The sequence below is a fragment of the Arabidopsis lyrata genome (genome assembly GCF_000004255.2).
Source record: "Arabidopsis lyrata subsp. lyrata unplaced genomic scaffold ARALYscaffold_3, whole genome shotgun sequence".
Taxonomy (NCBI): Eukaryota; Viridiplantae; Streptophyta; class Magnoliopsida; order Brassicales; family Brassicaceae; genus Arabidopsis; species Arabidopsis lyrata.
This window is the reverse complement of record NW_003302553.1, coordinates 21,389,540-21,417,325: the sequence shown is the minus strand read 5'-3', so window position 1 is coordinate 21,417,325 and position 27,786 is coordinate 21,389,540. Positions and strand designations below refer to the sequence as shown.

Below are 27,786 nucleotides of genomic sequence, written 5' to 3'. Positions count from 1 at the left end.
GTATTTTTGATAAATATAGTTTCGAGACATTTTGTTGATATACGATCAGTGTTCCACGTACCATTCACGTTAGTGGAAGCATAGGCAAAATGCAAGAACAGTTTTGAACTTAACTTCCCACCAATCTCACTATAAGTACAGATACATTGTCTTGGAGATTTTTTATCTAGAAGCTTTAATTCTAGAAAGCTACTACAAGTGCACAGACAATGGCAAAAGTAATTTAGGCAATTGCCACACTACGAATCTTTTCGATTTGAATCAAACTAAAACAAAAATATGAGTTTTTTGAAATTGAAGAAAATGACATCTTGTTGTGGTTAACTAGGTTAATGTAAATTTAAGCTATCTGTTAAATATTACACATTTTTCCTAACCATCAATCACATGATCACATCCATGAGTTTTAATGGGCCGGAAAACAAAATGAGCAAGAACTTGAGATAAAAACGGTCAATTGATAATGAACTTCTTTGTTCGAAAACATGCGTGCCGTTTGGATAGCATTAAAATGACATGCATGTCTAACCCCAAACGAGATCCACCAGAGTATACTGCGGATGACAGAAGATGAGAAGATCACTAACACCGATCCATCTAATCGCAATTTCCCATTGGGTGCTTTATCTCTTCGGCTCAAACTTCAACGAAAACTGACTATTATAAAAAAAAATATATATCCATTAATCCTTAAAGATCGCTCTCTCTCACACACGCACACGCTCAAACTCAGAGAGTAACAATGGCGTCGGCGACACTGGTGGTTGACGCGGATTACCTTAAAGAGATCGATAAAGCTCGCCGTGAACTCCGTGCACTCATCGCTAAGAAGAATTGCGCTCCGATCATGCTCCGATTAGCGTAAGTTTCTATTTCTCTACTTTTTTTTCCGATTCCGTCATCGCGATGTTGTGGAAAATTGTTCGCTGCATTTACGATCGCTCGGTACTTTGATTTTGTTGACATGTTGTTGTTGTTGTCGTCTTTGGTTTTGTGAAGGTGGCATGACGCTGGAACTTATGATGCTGAATCGAAGACAGGTGGACCTAATGGCTCGATTAGGAACGAAGCAGAGTACAGTCATGGTGCTAATAGTGGTTTGAAGATCGCTCTTGATCTCTGTGGTGCGTTTTTTCGTTTTCCTTCTCTGCTGTTATAGAGATTGTGTTTAGTAGCTTGATGAGACAATTCACATTTGGAACGTATTATTATATGGCTTTTGAAATCTTGCTAAGTCTACATAATCGTTTTGTACATTGACCTTAAGATGAATAGATGATTATGTGTTGGGTCTTTACATGAATTGGGATCGTTCTTTTAGTAGTCCAGAGGATTTATGAGAAGTTCACATGTTAAACTTTTTAGTCTATACACATGATCTTTTTTACTTTGTATTCATGTGGTGTATGAGTGTATCTTATGATTTACTAACAATTTTCATAACTATCTTACTTTTTCTTTTGAACTTGATGGTGGTTCTTTGATATTTCAGAGGAAGTGAAAACTAAACATCCCAAAATCAGTTATGCAGACCTATACCAGGTAAGAATTTTGTAAACTCATCAGAAGGGCTAGTTTGTTTGATAAATTCGGTGGAATTGTGCGTTTGTGGTCTTCAGGGTATAGAAACAGGGGAATTGAAAATTCTGCTTCAGAGTTGAAATATTTGGCTTATTTGCAGTAGGAAAATTCTTATCACAAATTAGAAATAATGGTCTAGTTTGTATTCTCTGGCTTTCGCAATGGTACTTCAAGTAAAATCTATTGATACAGTGTAAGAGTTATGGAAGAGTTTAACAAAACGTCTAATCCATTTCTGTGCTAGGAGATGCACTCACGAAAGACCATAAAAAAAGCGCCACTTGATCATTGACTGTAATTTTTTGAAATTTTCCTGAATTTGGCTATGTCAGTAAGGCTACATTAACATTTCAGTTGGTTTCCTTAAACTATTTACTCATCAATGGTGTTCTATTTAGCCCTGGAATTACTAGGTTTTAGATGTTTGTGCTTTTTACACCTATATCACATTTTCTAGTACTGTACATATCATGAATTGTACCACCGTTTTCTTCCTTAGGTATCATAATGTCAAGGCTTTAGCTGTGAATGCAAAAACAAATGTCCACAAGCAGGGCTGCTATTATATTATTGCAAGCAATTTGCAGATCATAGTCATATAATCACATGAAATTGATTCTGTCATTTTCAGCTTGCTGGTGTGGTAGCGGTTGAAGTTACTGGTGGACCTGACATCAGTTTTGTTCCTGGCCGAAAAGTAATGTTCTCTTAGCCATTAAGATGATTTGTATTGCAGCTTACTTCCAAAAGCAATTGACTATATTAGCTGTATGTTTCTCTCTTGTAGGATTCAAATGCCTGCACCGATGAAGGAAGACTTCCTGATGCTAATCAAGGTTGGATGAATTTTCTTTTCCATTTATCACAGAATCCAGAGTGTTTTACTGAAAATTAAACGTATGAACTTTGTATTTAAGTAGCAAACAAATAACGGAAGATGGTCGCATGGAATATTTGGAGGGTCATGGTGTTTCCACGATGTACAACAAAATCTTCATTTTGGAATGTTATCTTCCTCAATGAGGGTTTAAACTTATGTCAGCTATTTTGCATGTAGGTTTCAAACATCTCAAAGATGTCTTCTACCGGATGGGACTGTCTGATAAAGATATTGTGGCACTCTCAGGAGCTCATACTCTGGTAAATTCTTTGATTGCTCAATTCACATTTGTTGTTTGTATTCAAAAGTTATGTATGGGGTTTGAATTAGATTACAATATTTAGGGAAGGGCTCATCCAGAGAGATCAGGTTTTGATGGACCATGGACTCAAGATCCTTTAAAGTTTGATAACTCATACTTTGTGTAAGATCCCCTAAATCCGTGGATATAGTTTTCTTTTATTGGAGACAACTACTTTTATTGATAAATCGTGATCACTGTTGGTACAGGGAACTGCTGAAAGAAGAAGAATCAGAGGGCTTACTGAAACTTGCAACGGACAAGACTTTGTTGGAAGTCCCCGAATTCCGTCAATACGTTGAGCTTTACGCAAAGGTAATATTATGGGAGTCTATCCTTACTCTGATCCAAAGATCCGATTTAGTTTTTCACTCGCAAGCTGCAAATCGAATACAAGCCAAGATAATGTTGCAAGTAGCATCTTGATTTCTTCTTTTGTCCCTTACAGGACGAAGATGCATTCTTCAGAGACTATGCAGAGTCACACAAGAAACTCTCAGAGCTCGGGTTCACCACACCAACGTCTTCAGTCACTAAGGCAATAACAGACAACAGCACGGCGCTGGCACATAGTGCAGTCGGGGTTGCAGTCGCTGCTGCTGTGGTGGCCTTTGGCTACTTCTATGAAATTCGAAAAAGGATGAAGTAAATAAAATAGAAAGAAGAAACGATTCCCCTTCTTATATCTCTGGTTTTGTAATCATTTTGCAACAAGATAACACGTCAAATAGCTTATCGCTTAAATCAACATTCCAACTGATTTTGGTTCGGTTTAGTTTATGTGGTCAAGGTCAAGTGTGTGCCAGCCAGGTTTGGTTCAGGTTTTTGGGTTTTAGGAAAGTTACTACTTACTAGTAAACGTTTGACCAAAATAAAAAAAAAAGCATATCATAAAAAATATAGATTAATTTATACGAAATTAGACTTGTGGTTCATAATTTTATAGTATTAGAATTATTTTATAAATATATATTACTTGGTTCTACATTTCTACTATATTTCATTATTTCTTATATTTTTTTATTAATTTTCATCAAATAGATATAATTGAAAAAAGGAAAAAAAAAAAAGAGAAAATTAGATCTCATGCCCTACACTGTTCAAAAACTTACGCAATATGTCACAATGCGTAATTCCTTTTAAGATGTGCCATAACTTCAACTTAAAATGACTGATTTGCCCTCCATCTTTACAAACCGAAACAAACCTTCATCTTCTTCCCTTTTGCTTCAAAACCCTCTCTTTCTCCTTGTTAGGGTTTCTTCCGGCGATTGCTAAAGATTTTTCACAATACCCATCATATATCCTTTCAAGCATTCATGGTTTTTAACTCATTCCACTTCCCGAAGGTTCCCTCAGCAAATGAAGCGTCCCTCGTACTTGGAGTTGCAGATCTGAATCCAGTTACTGTTCATTATCCGTCAATGGCATCTGGGTTGATGGCATGTCCATCTGATTCCGGTACAGACGAAGGGAAGCAAGCCGGTGGCCAACCCAGCTTGTAAGTTCTTGTTTTCGTTTCCCTCAGTGGACATAATTTCAATAATTTCTGTGTAAAAGAAATGAAATTGAAATTCCGAATGTCTATCATTTTGTCTGATTCCAATTTCTTGTCCACATGAAGAAACACACCGAGCCGAGTTCCGGCATTCTTCACCGTCTCCCCTCGGATCCGTTGACATCGGATCCACATTCATATTGTTGCATGTTGTCCTTCGCTACAATGGACAAGATAATACATAAAAACTTGTTTACTACTTATTGTCTACTAATAACTTATACCATACAATGGACAAGGTGATACATAATAACTTGTCTACTAATAACTTGTCTACGTATACTTGTCTATGTAGAACTTGTCCCCTATTATATTCAACTCGCTGTTGCCCGTCATTGTATAATGGACAATATCAGGGAGATACCAAATAGCTTGTCTACACATTATACCAAATATCTTGTCTACTCATTTGTCATTAGTATCATTGTTCAGATTCAGACATAAGACCTTACTCAATACATTAACGTTGCTTAATGGACAACATAATAGCCAATACATAGTAAAATGCTCAAGTACAGAGGATGGTTAGTGAAGAACACAACAATTATAATAACATGATTTTCAGTTCTTTGCTCAAAACATATCATTATCTTTGAAGACAAACTTAAAAAAAATTGTTTTACCTACAACCTAATTAAAATTTACGTTTCCCCTTTAAGAAACCAGTTGTCCTTTGCGTGACATGGCAGCATTAAATGCCACTCCAAACAAAAAAAACTCTCACACGTCAAATCCTCCACCTGCCAATTTCAAACTCCCGCTGAAACATCATAAAGGACAGTTTTGTCTTTCAACCCATGCCAGAAAGATGAGATGTGGCACATTTTGAAAGGAATAAACGAATGTGGCATAAATCAAAAGATTTCTACAGAACATGGCACATTCAACAAAATTCCCAAAAAAAAATTACAAAGTATAATGTGTGGAAATCCAAAAAGAAAAAGTATGTGAAGAAAATGTGAGTGTACAAGAAGGAAGTAAATTTCAGTGTCCCACATCGACTCTAGCATTGGAAGGAGACTAAAACTTACTTGTATATAAATTTAAAAATAGAAAGTTGTCAAATCAGGTCAACACTCATTAGTGAACTTTTAATTTACAAATTCAAATTGGTAAGCTAAATTAAGGATTAGATAAATATCATTAATCAAAAATGTTGTTGCCGCTAAAAAGAAATTTCCTTTCTTCTTCAGACTCGAGAGTAACAACAATGGCGGAACTCGTGGTTGATGAGGTTTACCTTAAGGAGATCGACAAGGCTCGCCGTGAGCTCCGTGCTCTCATCTCTCAGAAGAATTGCGCTCCGATCATGCTCCGATTGGCGTAAGTTTCCATTTCCCTCATCATTTTTTTCCGATTCCGTCATATTTGAGTGCTACGAACTTGAGAAACCTTGCGATGCTGTTGAATATTGTTCACTGAGTCTGCGATTTCATGTTGTGTTATCTGGTTTTGTGAAGGTGGCATGATGCTGGAACTTATGATGTCAAATCGAAGACTGGTGGACCTAATGGCTCGATTAGGACCGAAGAAGAGTACAGTCATGGTGCTAACAGTGGTTTGAAGATCGCTATCGATCTCTGTGGTACGTTTTTTCGTTTTCCTTATGGATTAGGTTGTGGTTGAGATTCAGTGACTAATTGAGTTCATCGTTCTAGGGATTGATTACGTTTCTTAACTTATCTATTGCAGTCTTTGCTTACACTCAATTTATCACATTTTGAACCTGGCTTTTGAAATCGTTTTGTATATAGATGATTATTGTTTTGACAATGTTTTACCTGGAATATACAGATTTACTTGTAATGAGCTTGTTCTACTAGTAGTCCTGAGGATTTATGAGAAGTTGACATGTTAAATTTGTTACTGTGTGTCTGATATACTCGTTAATTTTAGAAACTTTGACCTTGTACTCATGTGGGGTATCATTTTGGCTAGTCACTTGAGAAATTTTTTGGAAACAATCTTACTTTTTCTTTTGAATTTGATGGTGATTATTTGATATTTTCAGAGGAAGTGAAAGCTAAACATCCCAAAATCACTTATGGGGACCTATACCAGGTAACTAAAACAAAAACTGCATAAATGTCCCTACTGGATTTAACTCTGTAAACAAAGATCAGTATAAGATCACTTTTGTTTAGTTGTGTTGGTAGTATAATTTTCCTTCGCCTTGTTATTTGTTCTCTTTCTTTAGAATTCTCTGGAAATTTTTATCCGCTGTGTATCAGAAACTCATCAGAAGTGTTAGTTTACTAGATATATTCGACTGAGTTGGGTGGTTGCAGTCCTCATCAGGGTGTAGTTAAAAGGGAATTGAAGTTGTGCTTCCGGGTTGTAATATTTGGCTGATTTGCAGTGTGAAGATTCTTCACATAGATTAATACTACTGGTGTCTTTGGTGTTCTTTGGCTTTCACAATTGTATTGTCATGTAAATAATATTGAAACAGTGTCACAATTATGGAGGAGATTTTAAAAAACATTAAAACCATTCACATCACGAAAGACCAGAAAAGAGAAAAATGACACTTGATCGTTGACTGTGAATTTGTGAAACATTTCATGAATCTGGTAGTTTCAATAAGGCTGCATAAACATTTCAATTGGTTACCTTAAACTATACTCATCAGTGTTGTTCTATTTAGCCCTGGATTATATGAAGCTTACATAGTTGAGCTTTTGCACATCAAGGTTTAGTAGCTGCTAGTTAGGGATGCTATTATCTTATAGCAAGCATGTTTTGAATCTGAGTCGTTTTCAATCAATAAATGGTTCTGTCATTTTTCAGCTTGCGGGTGTTGTAGCGGTTGAAATTACTGGTGGACCTGACATCAGTTTTGTTCCTGGAAGAAAAGTAATATTCTATCAGCCTTTAAGATGTTATAACAGCTTACTTTCAAAAGCATTTAACTAAATTAGCTGTATGTTTCTCTCTTATAGGATTCAAATGCCTGCACCGAAGAAGGAAGACTTCCTGATGCTAATCAAGGTTGGATGAAATCTTTTTCCATTAATCACAAGCTCCAATATGTATTTTACAAACTAAAATACTAAAATTTGTATTTGAGTAGCAAATGAACTATGTGCAATGTAATCTTCCTTTTGAATGTACTCTTTCCTGAATGAGGATTTGAAGTTATGTCTGATCTTTGCATGTAGGTTTCAAACATCTTAAAGATGTCTTCTATCGGATGGGACTGTCTGATAAAGATATTGTGGCACTCTCAGGAGCTCATACTCTGGTACATTCTTTGTTGCAAATTTCAGATTTTTCGTTCGGTATAAAATAAATAAAGTGTGTATAGTGTTTTACTTAGATTTCGATGTTTAGGGAAGGGCTCATCTAGAGAGATCAGGTTTCGATGGACCATGGACTCGGGATCCTCTTAAGTTTGATAACTCATACTTTGTGTAAGATCCTCATGTAAATTATTTTTTTTTGGATACAACAAATAGTTCTTCTGACTGAGTAGTAGATTGTTTATTCTATGATCTCTGTTGGTCCCAGGGAATTGCTGAAAGGAGAAGAATCAGAGGGCTTGCTGAAACTTTCGACGGACGAGACTTTGTTGGATGTACCAGCGTTCCGTCGTTATGTTGAGCTTTACGCAAAGGTATTGTTCAAGGAAACGATTTGAACTATTAATCGTTTTGTTTCTTAACAAGTGTAAGTTTCTAACTTTTGTCCCTTACAGGACGAAGATGCATTCTTCAGAGACTATGCAGAATCACACAAGAAACTTTCAGAGCTCGGTTTCACTACACCAACTGATTCAGTCACTAAGGAGGAGACTCAGTGGATCATTACTATGGAACTAAAACTTTCAAAGCTTGGAGTCGCAGTCGTTGCTGCTGTTGTGGCCTTTAGCTGCTTCAGTGAAATCCACAAAAGGATGAAGTAAATGAGATAAGAAAGAAGAAACGATTCCTCTAACCTTCTCTCTGGATTTAATGGTTTTGTTTGAAGTCTTTGCATGCATTTATCAAGATAATATGAACTAGTTCTGAAACAACAGAAGGGCACTTTCAGTGGTTTTGGTTCGGTATATATGATTCAGATCTAAACCGGATATATCTATAGGACTATAGAGCTAAGTTTTGGTTCGGATTGATTCGGCTGCTATTCGTTTTCGGTTTTCGGATATCTAAAAAGCCATATCTTTTCAACAATCCAAGATTCTTTTGTTTTAATTGAATAACACAAAACTTTTAATGACTCTATAAAACTCTTAATCCAATAACACTAGATTTATAAAGATTTTAGATTACTTTTTATAAATCTCAAACCAATAACACCAAATTGTAATAGAGTTTTTAAAAGTCTTGATTGAATAACAACATATTCTACATAACTTTTAAACTCATTAAAAGTCTTTCTAAATCTCAAACCAATAACACCCCCTAAGACTTTTTCTGGTTTTGAGATTGGAATTTTACCTATTTGAATTGGATTGGTTTATTTCTGGTTTCTCAGCTATCTAAAAAGTAAAATATCATATCAACAAGTGAAGACTTTTTCTGGTTTATTGGTTCTACAGATTTGAATCGGTTTGGTTTTATTTGAATTCTATACCCCTAGGTCCAGTAAAAATATTTCTTCTATACTTTGGTTTTGGTATAGTTTGGTTTATTAAAGGCTCGATTAGGTTTGGTTTAGAACTTATCTCAAAGGTATAGTATGTTAAATTCGGTTTAGTTTGGTTCAGTGTGGTTGGTTCTATTTGATTTGATTTGCCTTTTGGGAACTCTATTGAGATCTATGGTTGCCTCGTACTCTACGTAACAATAACATTGAGAGCTTTTAATACATATAGCAAGTAGCATTAGTTGATATAAGATTGGTGAAAAAGTACCCACCACACCTTACAACAAAGTGGGACTCACCGGAAACCGAACCCTATCGAGGACTTGACATGGTTGGTATTGTTAGGTACGATTACGAAGCTTCCTTAGACATTTTTTGGCTTTATGTCCTTATAATTTTTTTTCCGAATTTTTAGGATAATATTTCGAGTATTATGTACTCTTTGATTGTTTTGTTTCCTTCACTCACATTTGTGTGCACATTTTAGCAAAATATGTTTTTTTTTTGTAATGAGATTTCAATATTAGTGTGTATTTTTCAATCGCAATACTTTTTTTTTTTTTTGTATAATAGTAGATGCAGACGCAACCAGCATAAAAATGAGGAGGTTAATATGGTAATTAGAAAAAGTAGTTAGAACAACTTTTAGGATATTGATTGATCGGTCTATATTGCAATGTGTCTTTGTACATTGTAATTTGTAAGGTATAAGGTCGGGCCATGACCTCTCTCTTTCATTTCAAACCACTCTTCTTTTTGCTAGTTCTATTTCTTATGTAAATTTCCCTAAGTAAAACACTAAAACGTATATATATTCTTGTCTTTTTAACCAATTTCAATATCCAAACTTCTCGTGAACTAACGACTTTGGATACTCGAAGTCTCGAACCACTTTTTTTAGAACTAGGTAATCCTTTGCACTTTGGTGAACCTACTACTTTGTATAAGTCTAGTAGTATTTTCTTGTTGACTGGATTATTCTGGACTAGGTAAAGGCAAACATGGGAAATAAATATGAAATCATGATTTTAGTTTTTCGAAGATTTATTATAGAGAAATACTCTAAAATACCACACTTAAATTTTCGTTCCAAATATACCATCACTAGTTTATTTTCCCAATAATACCACAAATTTTTATAAAAATATTTGTTCAACCAAAATAAATTACAAATCAAATTTAAAAATTATTTTTTGGGTTTCCTATTTTCAACTTACAGTTTCTATTTTTACCGTTTACAATTGATTCATTTTAAGATTAAAAATTTGTAGTATTTTTAGACAAAAACAAAACTATTGATTCTATTTTTAGAAAAAAAACTTTAAAATTTGGTATTTTAGAATATTGCATTTATTATATTGGATACTAATTTATATGTACGTGACATTCTTGGGGTTTTCTTTATCATGCATGTTTGGTTTGAAAGATCTTGTTCGAGTTTTTTCATGGATATGCTTCATCGAGCTACTTTTCTCATTGATCAGGATCAGACTATTTCTAATATTTGAAATTAATATCACCACATTTCAAGCAACAATAGGTGAATATTGTATATTAAAATTGTACCGTCAATTACGAACCGAACTTGAGCTTGCTTAACATTTTAAAACTGACATTAGTTTAAATATGCGGACGTATTACGTATATCATATGATAAACTATATGTTTATCTTTTAGGTTCAAAGGGATTGGTACTTTTAATAAGATTGAAGGGCTTAATTTAACTTATCAATCAAGTCTTGTCCTAACAAATTCATTAAAATAAGTAAAACAATATTTGAACAAGCAATCTAAAAACGCAACCAATTAAATTAAATAAACATAACCTTTTCATCCAACAAACCATTTTTTAGCCCATCAATCAATCATTTAGAATTTAGAAAAATGAAAAAAGAAGAGTTGGAGTTATGATAATAAATAATTTTGTATTAAATGAAGTTGGACTATTCATCAACAAGGCGTCACGTATGGGCACATAGGGCTTGTTCCAACAAGATGATAGTGATATATATGAGTTTGGTACAACATTGATATTCTAGAACACCTACTCTCTTTTTATTGTGTATGTACTTATCTATTTGTATTTGTGTTTTATATATTTTGAGGATAACAATCGGTGACACGTGGTTGCAATTATTAAAAAATAAATTTCAAAGGTGTAATGGTGTTAACAGATATTGTTAATTTTCTTTAAAATATGTAGGATTTAAGTATGTATATTATTATTATTATCAAGTAATAACGTTTTCGTTCTCGTCGATCTTCCAAGTAGTAACGTTTTCATCTCTCTCTATAAACAAAATTATGTTAATCCCACAAATTCAAACTATAATAATATATCCTTTATTTTTCTTCTGTCAAAACAAACTATCCGTACTTATATATCCCGCTAATACGTAAGATGGTAACTATTTATTTTTGTTATAACGGTAAGAAATGAGAAAAAGTGGTACTAAGAGATTTCAAAGTTGACGATAAAACAGTTCACTTATATATATTTCTATATAAAATATTGATCACACAAAACGGTATAATTTTTAGTTGATGTTTAGCAAAAAAAAAATTTTAGTTGATAGAAAAACGGTTAACAACAGTAAAAAACGGTACAAACAATTCGAAGATAACGTTTTTGTCATTAATAATTGTTAAAACGGAATATCCCAGGCCGTGTAATACAAGGTTACTAATCAAACCCGATGTTGTTTTTGTTAAACCGCAAATTTTGTAGTGTTTCATATGTTAAGATTTGATATATTAAGAGGAAAACAAAAAGAAAAAGGTTTAAAATAATGAATAATGTGAATGTGGGCAGTTATAGTTTGATGTAAAATAAAAGATTAAACAAAAATCAAGAGCCCCACCAGCCACTCCTTCAAACGTGTCCTACCAACTCTCTTCTAGAAGCAATTAGGCTCACCTTCCACCTCCAACACCTATCTCTCCTTCTCTCTCTCCATAAAACCCTCAACAACAGAATCAAAAGCAACATCTTCATCATCATCAGAAGAAGAAGAGAGCTATGGGAAGATCTCCTTGTTGCGAGAAAGAACACATGAACAAAGGTGCTTGGACTAAAGAAGAAGACGAGAGACTTGTCTCTTATATCAAGTCTCACGGTGAAGGTTGTTGGCGATCTCTTCCTAGAGCCGCTGGTCTCCTCCGTTGCGGTAAAAGCTGTCGTCTCCGGTGGATTAACTATCTCCGACCTGATCTCAAAAGAGGAAACTTTACACATGATGAAGATGAACTTATCGTCAAGCTTCATAGCCTCCTTGGCAACAAGTAAGCCCCTTATGCTCTGTTTCTTGAAAACTTATGCTCTGTTTCTTGAAAGCTTTTGCTCTGTTTCTTGAAACTTATGTTGTGTTTTTTTTTTGTATCAGGTGGTCTTTAATTGCGGCGAGATTACCTGGAAGAACAGATAACGAGATCAAGAATTACTGGAATACACATATAAAGAGGAAGCTTTTGAGCAAAGGGATTGATCCGGCTACGCATAGAGCGATCAACGAGGCGAAAGTTTCTGATTTGAAGAAAAAAGAGGACCAAATTGTAAAAGATGTTTCTTTTGGGTCTAAGTTTGAGAAAATAGAAAAGTCTGGGGACAAGAAGCAAAATAAGCATATTAGAAATGGGTTAGTGTGCAAAGAAGAGAGAGTTGTTGTTGAAGAAAATATATGCCCAGATTTGAATCTTGAGCTTAGGATCAGTCCACCATGGCAAAACCAGAGAGAAATATCTCCTTGCACTGCGTCCCGTTTTTACATGGAAAACGGCATGGAGTGTAGTAGTGAAAGTGTGAAATGTCAAACAGAGGATAGTAGTAGCATTAGCTATTCTTCTATTGATATTAGTAGTAGCAACGTTGGTTATGACTTCTTGGGTTTGAAGACAAGAATTTTGGATTTTCGAAGCTTGGAAATGAAATAAATGAATAGAGAAAGATAATTTTTAGGTGTGATAATGTTAGATTCTTAATTTTGCCATTTTTTACTCCATCTTTGTTTTCCCTTTGTTTCCCAACATTTGTATATTAACTTGAAATTTTCAAATCAGATTTACCGTCTCATATGAGTTCAGTTGTTTTGTATTTACCATTTCAGTAGTAAAGTAAATATTTTGTAAGTACGTAAATTATGATAGGTTAGTATTAATTTGAGATGAGTTAATAATTCGTTGATTAGAAGTTTAAGTAGACTATTATGAGAATTAATGTTGCTATAAGAATAAGTACCGCGACAAACAAGTCAAAACATCTAGACGAAAAAAAAGCACAATCGTTGCATCGGGAATCCCGTTTTTCTCTCTCGCTTGGTGAAACTTTTCTAGATCTAGGGTTTTGATAAATCGAGCTTCAACGTAGGTGGCGGCTCTGCAAAAATGGATCAGTGGTGAGCGAAACTCTTTCTCCGACAACCGTGGTGTGGTTTATTCTTCTTTCGAGGTAACTGTGGCTCCGGTTGGGACGGTTGAGAAGCTCTGGTGCTGTGGCTCTCCGGTTGAGGACGCTGGAAGGTTTGCCTGGATGTCTTCTCGCGGCTCTGCCGTTCTTCCGGTCGCTGCGGCTACGGCGGAACTCGGAGGAGAATTGGAGGGTTGGTTTGTTTTGTCTGGTGGTTAGCTGCAGATCTTAGATCTTAGAGGGCTATCGCAGGTTACGGAGTCGGGATGCTTGTCTGAGCCATCGGCGCCTGGATTCGCTGCGGTTTCGCATCCACCGGACCGGATCGAAAGTTTTTTTTGTTCTGGAGGTTTGAAGATGTTCGGAACTGGATTGGAGGGGTTTGGTCCCAGTGCGACAGATTGCTCGGTCAGGATCTATCGACGTGGAGCCGGTCAGTCGGAGAGTCAAGTTTTCTGGGAGGTTTGTAGCGGGATTGGCGAGTCGGCGGTGAGGATGCTTCATCGGAAACCGAATTCTTTCAACGGTGTGTTTCAATCCTCCTTCTATGTCGCAAAGCTGTGAACCTTGAATTCGCCAGATCTAATGCTACTGACTTTCTGCTACCGGTAATCAACAAGATCCGAGCCTCCGTTTTAAGTTTTCCGGCGTCATTTTCAGATCTCTGTTTTGTAACTGATCCAAATTTGTATGGGCCAAAGGCCTGGCCCAATTGGGATTTCGAAATAATAATTTTATTAAAAAAAAAAAAAAAAAAAAAAAAAAAAGAAAAAAAAAAAATAAGTACCGCAAGACCATGTGTTCCTATTATTAGGGATCACATCGAAAATTTGACAAAGATTCTTACAGCATATAAGATATATGGACTTATCCACTTATTGTCGGTTGGTTTTGAGTTGGAAACCCATAATCATATTTCTGAGATCAATGTGTATTTTGATAAAAATCATCAACACGTTATTTTCCATCAGGCATCATGTAGACTTAGCTATCTGACATACAACATGATTTAGAACTTGTAAATTCCTAAATATGGTTATAATATACGATAGGATTTATAACCATATTTTGTCTAGTGCGGACGCCGGAATCTCTGACGGCGCCGGTGGTCGCAGCTAGGATAAAACTTAATTTTGGCTTTGATGTGGCTTTGTGGGCTTAGTGGGCCGGTGGGCTCTTCTACGTTTATGGGCTTCTTCCTCGGTTGGACTTGGTATCTTTTTTGGTTTGGGCCTTTTATTGTTTGTGTGTTTTAATTTATGTCTTTATTTTATGTATTTGTATCTACCTAAGATCCTAAAAATATCAGTAAATATGAAAACTTTTTGACAAAAAAATAATAATATATACTAGATTTGAACCCGCGGTACACCGCGGGGTTATAATTATTTTTTAAAAAATCTAAATATAATTATTTTTGTTTATTAATAAAGAGTATACTATAATATTTTGACCTATTTTATAAATGTACCATCTATATGTCTATATTAATAGTTTTGAGTATATTAATTGTGTTTTAGGTTTAAATGGTATATCTATATATACACTTAAACGACATTTGGTTTTCTTCTTCTTCTTGCCTCAGTTTAGGAGAAAGATTTTTCTTGCGGTACACCGCGGAGCTATTATTTTTTTTAAAAAAATTTCCTTCCTTAAACTTCCAAATCTAGATTTTACCCCGCGGTACACCGCCGGTCGATTTTTTTATAACTAAAAAATTATTTTGCAAAATTTTAAGTTGTATTTGTTTTGTTAATATTGTTTATTTTGTTTAGTGTTTCTGATTTTATAATTAAATTTTGATTTTTAATTCTAGGATTTTATCCATAGTATATTGTTTAATATTAATATTGATCTAAACCCGTTGCACCATATAACCCCGTCCCGTAAAATTAAACATCATTTGTTATTTTTTTGAATAATATTTTTATCCACTACGGGTCGCAGGTTCATGCGGATAAGCCCGTAGAGAGTTGCGGGTTTGCGGGTCGACCCGCCAAAAGAGAAGCTATCTTTTGAAACCCTTTGTTTTGTTTAGAGTTTTAAGAAAATATCCCTAAAAATAATTTTCATTATATAAAAAAAAAAAGTAGAAAAAATTGTAGTATCAACATTCCCGATTTTTACATCACTCGTTACAATTATTTTATTTTTTTTGCAGATAAAAATCAGAAGTTAACTAAGTCGAGATCTTTAAAAAGATTGAGTAGAGATTTTTGGTAAATTGTTGAGAACATATTTGATTTCAAAATCTTTACTCAAATAAAATAAATCTAAATAATTAATGCTAATGGCATGTCATTGTAAATACTTCTCAACTTCAGGATTTATTTGCTAATTGTGATCCAAAAATGTATATATAGATACGATATGATTTAACGTCTAGTCTCTGCATCTAACAGTTAGTAGATCTTGTAGTCATTTTAAATTCTTTTTTTCAAGCATTTTTTTTATCCGGTTTGCTTGATCAAGATTCTGACCATTTCTCTAAAAAAAATTTAGGGGGTGTTATTCAATGGTGGAGTTAAAGTCAATTCTTTAAGGTTTAGATTTGTTTTCTGATATTGGTTTTAAGAATCTGTTTGTGTGGATTTCAAAATCTCTGCATTATATCTTGGATTTTGATTCTAATAATTTACTCATGAAACTCCAAAGAGGTTTCATTTGAAATGACTTAATATACAAAGATTTTACAAGTCTTTTAGTTTTGAATAACACTGGATTTTACAAACCTTAAAGAATTGACTTAACTCCACCATTGAATAACACCAAATTTTTAAAATCTAATGAAGTATAAAATCTAATAACACCAGATTTTAACGTTCGAATTATAATCATTAGTTGAATAACACTGAATTAGTGTTGGATTTCAATTCTATTAAAATTCATCATTGAATAACACCACCTTAACCATCCATGTGTTACGTAAAAGAGAAATTAGTGTATAGTGTAAATTATATCTTTAATTGACCAATATGACGTAACCAATGAAAGTCTTAACAATTTGATTACTTTTTAAGAGAAAGGTTTTCAAAATCATTCATAGCTAGAATTAATATCCTTTTAGTATGATTTTAATCGTGGTTGGCCATAGTGAACATTTTAAATGACAAAATGCTTAATTTTCTATAGAGATTAGTTAGGGAATATCCTAGTTATTACAAAATTTCAATTTATTTATTTCTCTATGCTCACTTCTAGAAGCTTGAGATTTTTCAAGTAATGATAAGTTGTGTGAGGATGAAGTGGTTGGATGGTACATGTTTCAATTCATTACTACATATTTTAAAGACTTTTCATCGATCATATCTGGGATTTCCGTTGGATTTTAGCAAATAAAATTTTATAATAAATTTTATAATAATAATTTACATTATTTCAATTCCGGTTTTATCTTTTTAGCACATGACAATGATAATTTCAATCCAATTTTCTGTCTTCTTTACCCTCACTCGCGAGAATAGAGAAGCCCAAATTTAACTTCATTTATATTCATCTTTGTCTCATATTTTCTCTCTCTCAAAACATTTCTCTTAGTCTCGTCGTCTTCTCATTTTCCTCTTCGAGAACTTGTTTTTGTTCCGACGAAGTACATAATTCCCGCCGTTGTCACAATTAAGTCGCCGTCTCAAAGCGTCTTCCTCTCTAATTCGGTAAGCCGGAGGGTAAAATTTACACGAAGTTTTGTTTCTCGATTTCTTTTGTTTTTCCGATCTTATCACCCATCGTTTCAATTGTTTCACTCTAATTTCGACTGGTGTTTTCCAATCTTAAACTCTAACTTTTCTGTTAGGCCTCTCCAAATCCATTTGTATCTCTACTTATTTTACTTAGACCTACATTAGACCTACATATAGACACTCATAATTTCCTGTGGATCTCCATTTTTAACTTTCATGTTGTTATCTCCCCTTCGTAGATCTAATTTTTTTGCAGGATGGCTGATATGGAGCTTCCTTCTCGTTTATTTGCCGACATAGAAGAACCTGCCGGTGATCGTCTCATAGTGTACATGTTTAATGTACATGTATACATAGATCCAATAACTTAACACTATAATTATTTTTAACGCTCTATATATGTGTTTACATATATACTTTTTGCAACACAGCTGCATGCATATTTATTGGGTGTCTATTCCATTAGGTTAGTGGTTTAAATTTTCAAATTCTCGCTCAACAAGTTGCGTTATAGATTCAAAATTAAGAGATTCGAAGACAGTCCGTCAGTTTGCATTTAATACAAGTCTCCTCCTTCTTTCTATGGCTGCGTAAATATCACTTCTACAACAGAGCATTTAATAACTGTCATTTTATTTTTTTCCCTCCCCAAAAGTCAATGGCGCTATCACACGCGCATGAAGTCTGTAACTAACTGGTTTTTCTGTAATTCTTTTAAAGTTGAAGGCTATTTAGTAACGCTTGATTTTTTGTTTGTCTGGGACAAAATTGCCTATTACCAATTAGCTAATTAGATGTCCCGTTTTTATCTCTGCACAAATTCACTCTAAAATATATGTATATGTATAGACCTTTCATACGATATCGTCAACATCATACGTCTCCATTCAGAACTTTAATATATGAATTTGAGTGTGAATAAATTTTATGGAAACAAATTTTTTTTCTTCATCAAATTTATAATATAATAGTTAAATGTTTGCGAACAATAATATAATAATTTGTGTTGATATCGTTGTTGCGTCACGAAAAAACCCGCATGATAGATGTTTTGGACAAAATTTTGTTTTAATCAATGATGATTTAAGTAACTAGATTAATATTCCAAGGTTGAAAATGAATGGATTTTCTTATGTTTGAATAAGTAGAGACTTGTAAACGTGTAATGAATAAGATGCTTGAAATAAGGGTTCATCACATGCGTTTACACCAAATTCTAATCCACTTTATAACTTTTATTTATTGATTTTAGCATTATTACTTTTTCCAAATATGTTAAGTGCACAATTTGTTGGTTATGTAATAAGAAGTGACAACATTATTTATTTTATAATTATATGATTCGTCTAAGTAAGGTTTTTCTTCTAAAATCATGTTCTTAGTAGTTGATATGTGATATTTCTCCTTTCCACATTTGGCATTCTCCCTTTTGACATGTGGTATTTCTCTTAAATTATGACTAAATTTTATTTTATTAAACAAATATTTAAAGATATCCAAGAGACATATTTTTCTTTTTCTAATCATTAAAAAAAACAGGAAGAGATAACATCAAATTAGGCAAATTGTTTTTTCTATTGTTTCTTTATTTTCTTTATTTCTTTCATTGAATTTAAAATTTAACATCAAATAAAATTTCAATAAATTAAACCAATTTTTAAAGCTATACTCTCTAAAAACAAGCTCTAAGTAGTTGACATGTGGCATTCATCCTTTCGACATGTGGCATTCCTTTTAAATTATCACTAAATTTTATTTTATTAAACAAATATCTAAATATATCCGGAAGACATATATATATATATATATATATATATATATATATATATATATATATATCTATATTTAATCATTTAAAAATAGAAAGAGGTAACATTAAATTAGACAAAAAAAATCCTATTTATTTCTTTATTTTATTTTCATTGAATTTGAAAATAACATCAAATAAAATTTTAATAAATTAGACTAATTTTTAAAGCTATATGTATGTTTATTGTTTTGAATAAAACTTTAAAACGTATTTTGTGTGTGTGTGCAAAGTCTAACTATTTTTCTTTGTTTTTTTCTCATTAAATTTAAAAACTAACGGCAAAAAATTTGGAAGAAATTAATTTTGGGAATTTTGCCAAATGTGCCACATTTTGGGAAAATCTTAGCAAATGTACCATATTTGAAATGGATTTAGCATTCATATCACATTTGGTGTTTGTGTGGCAATTCTTGGACGATTTTGCCCTTCTCTGTGCGTCAAGTATGTGTCAGGAGAAGGAGCTACAGTAGACGCCGGTTGGGAAACGGGGACAACTTTGTGTCAGAGAAGGACAACTTTGTCTGAAAGACAACTTTGTGTCAGAGAAGAATGACAAAACATTGCATTAAATGCAGTTTACATTTACCATGGACAATAATTATGAAATAGAGTGAATGATGTCCCCCAAGAATAAGTCCAGATCTCTTGATTGTCCATCGCCAGATGATGTGGTTTTACCAGCCAGAGATCTGGATTTACTCGGGGACAACTTCTCTTGATTGTCCATCGCCAGATGATGTGGTTTTACCAGCCAGAGATCTGAATTTACTCGGAGACAACTTGATCTTTATTTTATTCCGCCAGAGAGCCGAAGACGAAGATCTGGATTTACTCGGGGACAACTTTGTTTTACCAGCCAGAGGGAAAAAAAAGGTTCAATAATCCGGGTAAGTGAGGACAATATTGTTCGACTAATCTGTAGACCAAAATAGATGCCTAGAATTCTAAATAAAATTCAAAACCCTTAAACGAGAACAATTGGTAGACAAAATATGGAATTCATGATAATAAAACAAAATGATGAATCGGGGACAAGATCTAAACGCAACAGAGAATTCCCATTCGGGGACAAGATCTGGACAACAGTAGAGAATGTTTATATGAAAAAAAGTTTTCTCGTGAATGAAAGAAAAAACTAGACAAAGAGAGAGATAAAGTGAAAGTGAAAGAAATAAATAAAGAAAATAAAAATGTAACAACAAATAAAGAAAGAGAAAATTGTAGTTACCAATGTAGAGAAATAAAGGAAGGCAGAAAAGTCAGAGGGGCACATCAACTACAGGTTTTGGTCTCTCATGTTAGAGGGTAAAATGGTCTTTACCAACAGCAATTGTGGTAGAAGAGAAAAATGAATATATGAAGTGGTAGAACCAAAAATGTTTCGATGAAATGTGGTATAGCAGCTAATTTTCTCATTAATTTATGGCTTCATAAAGAATCGTCTTTATGGCTTCATAAAGAATCGTCCTTTTTGTTGACAAAAGAAAAAAAAAAGAATCGTCTTTTTATAAAGAAACTTAAATCGTAATAAAAGTTTTAAAAATGAATAAAAGCACAATTTTAAGGTCATGTATTAAAAGCTAGAGTGCATATTTGTAACATACATCACAAAAATTTAGTTTAATTTTTTTGAGTCAATTTTAAACCGACGTCAACCCTATTTATTACTTACGTTAAAAACCGATTTTGTTGTAGTAATATATACATCTCAACACTATATATACATATCTACACCTTTTTATAAGTTAAATATTTTATCTTCTAGATACATATAGTCCCACTAAACAACCACAACGGTTGATTGGAACGATGAATAACATCTTGCGTTTTTTGTTTGTCATGGTTTTGTGTGTCGGGTTGGGTAATGCAAAGATATGGGGGAAAAATTTAGTGCAATTTAAGAATTCTGTTGAGGGAAAGCAAGTCAATATCTTTTGTAAATTGAACAATAAACAACTATTCGTAGTTTTTTTAGAGCCTGGAGAAATCTATGATCATTGGTTTCATGGTCAATTTGTAACCACAAACAAAATGGATTGTGACATAAGGGAGTTACAATATAAATTAGTAAGGATTAGGGCATTTCAAGGTGCTAGTGGCTCATTTGATCATGGTAAGACGAATTACTGGGATATTAGAGAAGATGGAATTTACTTTACACACGGTAAAGACATACCAAAACTAGAGTATAAATGGTAAAGTGTCCTTAGGAGTGGGCGCATAAATCTTTTGTTACGAAGAAGAAGTAGAATCTATTTATCTTTGTTATACTTACAATTTCCTATTTTCTGTTATTGTAATGGATACCTATTGAATAAATATTGATATCTCAATGTATTGCCTGTATGACTATCTCGATGGATTTATAAATATAATGTATACCTTTTATTAAGAATAAAAAACAATAAATGTAGATATCAAATATAGAAGTATCATAAATATGAAGAAATTTTATAATGTATATCATAAATGCAATACTATAAACAAATATCTGCCATCTTTTTTTAGATAAATTATAGACTCCCTCTGTTTCAAAATATATGATGTTTTGTTTGAAATCACACATTTTAAGAAAATTTATTTTGCTCTCTTAAAACTATCATTTATTATTTAGTTTTAAAAATTCAACCAATTAGAGAAAAGACTGTAGAATACAAACAGTCATAAAATATCAAATATATTTAAAACTGCATAGAAAATTATAAAACATCATATATTTTGAAACAAAATAAAAACTCTAAAACATATTATATTCTGAAACAGAGGGAGTATTGATTAGCAAGTGCTTTAAAATCTTTACAAAGCAAAAAAAATTCTAAAGCATTGAAATAGATCCAATCAAGCTTTAGAAGTTTTGACTTTTCTTTTATTCTCACAGCCAAAATATTTCTATAATTCATTGTTTTTTTTTTGTAGAAAGCTTTTTTTCTAAAACATATAATATTCAACTTTCCAAAATTTTAAATTCTACAGCAAAAATACTATAGCATTAAAATCTACAGTCACTTTTGCAAACTTGGATCATTTATTTTGGAGAATACCATCGGAGTTTGATTCTATAGCTTTTCCTTGGATTATTTGGTATATTTGGAAAGCACGGAATGAAAAATTGTTTGAAAATGTGGATAACGATCCGTTAGAGGTTTTACGGTTAGCGGAAAGAGAGGCACAATTGTGGCACTCAGCTCAAGTGGAGCTTCATACTGAAACTCAGGCTTCAGTGGAATTTCCAAATCGGCCTCAAACGAGGGGGGTGTCCCTAGATTCGGATTTTACAGGATACCGTTGTTTTGTGGATGGATCCTGGAAAGACAGCGACAAGTTTTCCGGGATAGGGTGGTTTTGTACACCATCAAACGGTGAGCCATCAACAATGGGAGCTGCCAACCTCCGTAGAAGCCTATCTCCGCTACATGCCGAATTCGAGGCCCTCCTTTGGGCGATGAAGTGTATGATTGGTGCAGATAATCAAGAGGTAGCATTCCTTACAGACTGTTCTGACCTGGTGAAGATGGTGTCTTCCCCAACCGAATGGCCGGCCTTCTCAGTGTATCTGGAGGAATTTCAGAGCGACAAGGAAGAGTTCTCTACCTTCTCTTTATCTTTAATTTCTCGTTGTGCAAATGCAAAAGCGGATAATCTGGCACGAAAAATTCGTACGGAACCGCTTCATATCACTTATGTAAACAACATTCCACAAGAATGGCTCTTTTGAGTACTATTTAATTACAGATGACAAAAAAAAAAAAAAAATCTACAGTCACATCCAAAACATCTACAGCCTAAAATTTACAGATATATATCTAAAGCTACAGCCGGAACCAATCAGGCCCATAATCTTAGATAATTTTTGTTTTAGCTTTAAAATGTATTTTTGGTCGTATCAAATTATATCTGCCATCTTTTCAAAACATTTATTCGAGATTTATTTAGTAAAATATTTTTATTAAAGATTACAGATTTATATGCATATTTTAAAATCAATTAAGAAACTTTTTGAATCAAATTTATGTTCAACTTCACTACTTGCACATGATAAAGACAGTCACATACTAAACAAAGATTGCACAACTGTATATTACACCTTTGATCCCATTGTTAATTTTAAGGTTAATATGTTTGATTGTTTTATTTTTTGTCAACTACACATTAGTTAAAAAGTTTCTCCATGATTGGCAGAAAAGTGTACAAATGAAAAATTACTTTTCCTTTCAAGAGTTAGAAATTTTGTCATAAAAATAATAACTAGTAGATCGGTGGTTCTATATTGATTCGGTCAAAATTGGATTCCTTTTCTTTTTCTATATATAACATAAATGAATCGATTTAAACAATGTTAAAATATAGTTCAGTTTTAAAATCATTTGTTTTGATTCAGTTCAGAAGTGATAGGTTTGTCCAAATTAAACACCCGTAAATACAACCTGATTTTGAATCCTAATTTTGAGATAGAATTATGGTTTTGGTTTAAGCCTGCAGCCTGAACCAGCCAAATTATGGTTTTGGTTTCAAGTCTAATCATCCTGCAGACCGGACTGTCCATGGCCAGCCCACGGACTCCCCGGTCCTCAGTAACATAGCTGTAGTAACAAGAGAAACAAATTCTATCTCCAAGGCCTTTAAGGAATACATTAATTGATCTCAAAGGTATCACAAGCACAATTACCCGTTCCACTAAATACATAGCTTTAGAAATATCTCTAAGCAACAACAGGACAGCTTCTATACGTATATGCAATAAAGTGACCAATCTAATGCCTAAAGTTGCGCACAAACATAAAACTCAATTCTTATTGCAAAGCCTTTGTCTCTCATTGACGCCAATTCCAGTAACAGTATATAATATATGATAGTGCAACGACAAATGCAAACGCATCACTGTGTGTTAACTAGCACTCTGCTTAGCACTAGAAGTAGATGTTGTCATAAACGATTCACCACACCCGCATTGTCCTTGTGAGTTAGGATTGATGAACACAAACTCTGATCTGCAATTAAAGAAAAGAGGTTAATATGGGTTTAAAAATCGATAAGTGACTTTGCGTTTGAAATGTCACAGAGGTCCAAACCTGAGTTTATCATCTACAAAATCCATCTTGGTTCCAATCACATGCATTAAGGCCTTTGGTTCAACAAGTATCCTCACACCTTTCTCCTCCACCAGCTCATCAAATTTTCCTTTTTCATCTGAAACAGGACTTGCGGAGAAAACTGTTTAGACAACAACTCAACACTTGCAAGCAATAGCGTGAAATATAGCAAGAAACTCGTAATAGAGATTTCAGTACATCATAAATTGTGCATTAGCTGATTAGAAGATAGAGATTTCAGTATATCATAAAACCTTGAACTATATATTGATACTAGTGTACACTGCTTTGTTGGCTAGTCCATTACTTTTGCCGATTCAGTCATATACAGATATAAACAAATATAAATGTAAACCTGACTACAAAGTTTGAGAACAAGAAAAATTCTGGAGCACCAAAATGTTACGTATCTACTATCTACCAAACCTAACTATCAAGTTTGAGAACAAAAAAATGTTACAGATCTACCAAATCTAACAATCAAGTTTGAGAACATCTACACACTTAGTGCCGACAAACATTCATCAATTTGTTTACTCTAAAGTAGATAGCACTTGGAACATAGCAATGCATATAGCTTTTTCATCTATGAGACAAACAGCTCGAAGTTTAAGGGAAACTATGCATACAGACCCTGAATTTGTCTCATACGACAAGAAACATCCACAGAATCGTTGACCTCTATAACCAGATAGCACTTAATACAAAGCAATCATCAATGAGCCAAAAACCAGACTCATCATTATTGAACAAAATAGAACATAGCTATCCATACAAATTTTTCATCGATGAGCTAAAAACCAGAGTATAAACCTGCGGCTAACATCTAGAGACTTTAAGAGAACCTATGCATTCAGCTACAGTGTCCCTGAATTTGTCTCATAAGACAAGAAACATCCACATAGTCAATTAGTCATTGACTCTATAACTAGATAGAACTTAATACATGGCAATCATTGATGAGCCAAGAAAATCAAATTCATCACTATTGAACACACATCATTCACAAATCTCAATTTTACCAAAGTCTAGTATCTATATCTCCTTATGCTATGGCTCTCAAATAGAGGAATACGAACAAAACACAGCAAAATATTAAAACTCAAAAAATCAATGCCCTAAAATCAAAATTGAAACTTGGTAACATCCATTGAATGTTTTACTGTAAACTAGATAGCACTTGGAACATAGCAATTGCATACGGCTTTTTCATCGACAATACTCATAAACATCCGCAGAATCATTGACTCAGATAAAACTTAATACATAGCAATCATCAATGACCCAAAAACCAGATTCATCACTATTGAATACACATCAAAAACATTCCCCAATCTCAATTTTACCAAAGTCTAACTCAAAAACTCAATTTGAACACACTATATCTCCTCGTCTATAGCTATCAAAGAGAGGAATAGGAACAAAACACAGCACAAGATCACAATTCAAAACTGAATCCCCCTAAAATCAAAATTGAAACTTGATTCCACCCAACAATAAAGGCGGTGAATTGAAAATCAACCCAGAAGTATTACCGGCGTAATTGAGAGTGTAGGACAATCCGTTGCAGCCACGAGCTTTAACGCCTAATCGGAGGAAAGGTTTTTGACGCTGTTGTAAGAGATGATGAACCCTAGAGGCAGCTTCGTCCGTCAAGGTTAATACTTGCTTCCTTAACGCCGGTCCAACCCTCGCCGCCGCAGCCGCCAAAACTTGAGAAGCTTTCATCGAATCGAATTCTCAGAGAATTACAGATATAGAGGCATAATTTATCAGACTTAATCAAAAAGCTAGAAGACGATGTCTCCTTTTGTTTGTTTTTTTTATATAGAAAAGATGAACAAGTCTGGTTTTTCTGCTTAAAAAAAAAAATATAAATGTCTTAAAAATTATATTTATAAATATACTAAAATTAAATAGGACTCGTGTATTGGCAGATTTTATATTTTTTACGTAATTTATTTATTTTTATATTATTTGGTTTTCAACCACATTTTATTACCTATTTCCAAATATTTATGTTTTCTTATTCATATATTTGAATAACTACACATTCCTCTTGAATTCATCTATGTTACTCTATTTAGCAACTCTTGTGTCACACACACACTTCATGTACCAGTTTGAAAATCAGAAGTTTAGAAATCCATCAGTTCAAATAACGAAAGAAGATTAAAAGTAATAAACAAAACTTATCTAGATAGATCACAACAATTCAGTCGGTTGAATTAGATTAGATTTTGTTTAATCGTCTACATGTTCATTAAGGAACAAGGATTCATCGATGCTAAAGAGGGCTAATCATGTTTCCGTGTTACCGAGGAGTCTTTCATGGACATGTTAAATATGGATATGAATGAAGCTTTGCCTCAAGATTGATAAGGAATGCAAAGTCTTGACGGTTCATGGATTATAAGATAAGCCTATGATAATCTCATGATGTTAAAATAAACTTCCTTTTGTTTTTATAATTGATAAGCCTATGATGATCTCATGATGTAAATTGGTCATAAGATATCAGCAAGCTATACTAACCGCCAACCGCATCTTGAGTGGGACAAAAATGAGATTCTAGAAAAGATAATTGATACGATTTAGGTTTTCTGGAAACTAAAATAGATAACCAGTACATTGAAGGAAAAAAAAGAAGATAATTATTGAGATCTTCCAGACTTCCAATATGAAGGTGGTTCTTGATTCACCAAATACCATCTTGTCTTAGTGGGAAGAGGAGTATCTTGTTTGTAACAGTTCCATTCTAAGATTATGTTACTGAAAACAACACCAATGGTTCATATTCACGTTTGCTTGGGTGGAGACTCATTACAACTGTAGAATATATCTCATACAACAAAAACAATGTATCGAAAACCAAATAAATAAATAAAAATATATAAATATATATGGGTCTTGAGTCGTTCTAAGTATCTTCTTTAATCATGTATCCTAAGGATTAGATAAAACCGTGTAATCTAATTTGGGATCTTGATTTTTTTCATCTATCCACTCAAAAAAGGTCCTTGAGGGCAGCATCGCACACAACCTCGATGTTCTCCACAACGATATCGTTATATAGAATGTACACCAGCCTGCATAGAATCTTTTTGTCCTAAAAACCTTTGAAGTCTAGGGTTAACAGGGTGAATGCTCCATATCCCGTTATCAGATCTGGTGAAATTTCCCTGTAGGTAGAGAACCTTCTCCTGCAATGCCTGATCAAACAAGAGTTTATTAAAGACTAATAGAAAAATTATAGTTTAAAATTTTTTCTTTGTTCAAATCAATGAAACAATTTTCTATTTATATTAAAACACATCTGGAGGAAACCAATCGTATTAAGGGAAGCTTTTTCAGCTTTTTCCATAGATCTCATCTCTAGACGAGCTAATACTAAAGCGGATAAGTTTGCACACACCGTTCGTGTACAACCGCAATATGTAATGTTTGTAAATAATATTCCTTTGGATTGGCTCATTTGATCCGATCTATTTTGATATAAGTGGTTGACAAATGAAAAAAAAAATTCTCTCCTAATATAATATAAAAAAATAATGAACTTTTGTATTAAAAATAATAATAATATGTTAGAATTTGTGGAAGTATTCTTTTATTTCATAAAAAGATGCGTATTAATAAGTACATCCTAATACGCAAAGAAAATGAAATTTCACTTAAAGGCAAAATTACACATATACAAATATTTGGAAATATCGAAATATCCTCCAATATAATAAATTAATTAACTTAAATAATTAACTCTAAACAATAAAGATGAGATAAAAATTTCAAAAATCTCGGCATCAAATGACAGCCCAACATGTGGCGCTAGCGGTCTCCATCTTTTCCTTAAATCACCAGATTGAATTTTTCAAATGAATTCAACACCCTGATATCTTG

General features: G+C 33.4%; 4 protein-coding genes across 6 annotated transcripts; 3 read left to right on the top strand and 1 right to left on the bottom strand.

Annotated features, from left to right (window-relative positions):
• Positions 1-611: 611 nt before the first annotated feature.
• On the top strand, positions 612-3,582 carry LOC9322136 (L-ascorbate peroxidase 3, peroxisomal). Its single transcript, XM_002886024.2, has 9 exons — positions 612-861; positions 1,000-1,124; positions 1,493-1,542; positions 2,213-2,278; positions 2,369-2,417; positions 2,639-2,721; positions 2,806-2,885; positions 2,972-3,077; positions 3,211-3,582. The coding sequence occupies exons 1-9, from the start codon at positions 743-745 to the stop codon at positions 3,409-3,411; spliced, it is 879 nt and encodes a 292-aa protein (XP_002886070.1). The 5' UTR covers positions 612-742; the 3' UTR covers positions 3,412-3,582.
• A 1,692-nt stretch (positions 3,583-5,274) lies between these two features.
• LOC9322135 (L-ascorbate peroxidase 3, peroxisomal) lies at positions 5,275-8,394 on the top strand. The gene is made up of 10 exons (XM_002886023.2): positions 5,275-5,432; positions 5,514-5,643; positions 5,781-5,905; positions 6,332-6,381; positions 7,111-7,176; positions 7,263-7,311; positions 7,482-7,564; positions 7,654-7,733; positions 7,831-7,936; positions 8,018-8,394. Exons 2-10 carry the CDS (start codon positions 5,531-5,533, stop codon positions 8,222-8,224), a joined length of 879 nt encoding a protein of 292 aa, XP_002886069.1. The 5' UTR covers positions 5,275-5,432; positions 5,514-5,530; the 3' UTR covers positions 8,225-8,394.
• A 3,256-nt stretch (positions 8,395-11,650) lies between these two features.
• Positions 11,651-12,976, top strand: LOC9322134 (transcription factor MYB7). 2 transcript variants are annotated; one of them, XM_021032355.1, is made up of 3 exons: positions 11,711-12,189; positions 12,291-12,490; positions 12,527-12,976. In XM_021032355.1, exons 1-3 carry the CDS (start codon positions 11,927-11,929, stop codon positions 12,835-12,837), a joined length of 774 nt encoding a protein of 257 aa, XP_020888014.1. In that variant the 5' UTR covers positions 11,711-11,926; the 3' UTR covers positions 12,838-12,976. The 2 variants fall into 2 exon arrangements, with proteins under 2 accessions (XP_002886068.1, XP_020888014.1); XM_002886022.2 differs by having other exon boundaries at positions 11,651-12,189; positions 12,291-12,976.
• A 10,425-nt stretch (positions 12,977-23,401) lies between these two features.
• LOC9322132 (iron-sulfur assembly protein IscA-like 1, mitochondrial) lies at positions 23,402-25,763 on the bottom strand. Of its 2 annotated transcripts, XR_002333343.1 has the most exons (4): positions 25,425-25,763; positions 23,869-23,986; positions 23,629-23,787; positions 23,402-23,553 (listed from the first exon to the last, which is right to left on the bottom strand). XR_002333343.1 is itself a non-coding variant. In XM_021032361.1 (3 exons), exons 1-3 carry the CDS (start codon positions 25,615-25,617, stop codon positions 23,685-23,687), a joined length of 414 nt encoding a protein of 137 aa, XP_020888020.1. In that variant the 5' UTR covers positions 25,618-25,763; the 3' UTR covers positions 23,405-23,684. The 2 variants fall into 2 exon arrangements, 1 of the variants encoding a protein (XP_020888020.1); XM_021032361.1 differs by having other exon boundaries at positions 23,405-23,787.
• Between the last annotated feature and the right edge of the window lie 2,023 nt (positions 25,764-27,786).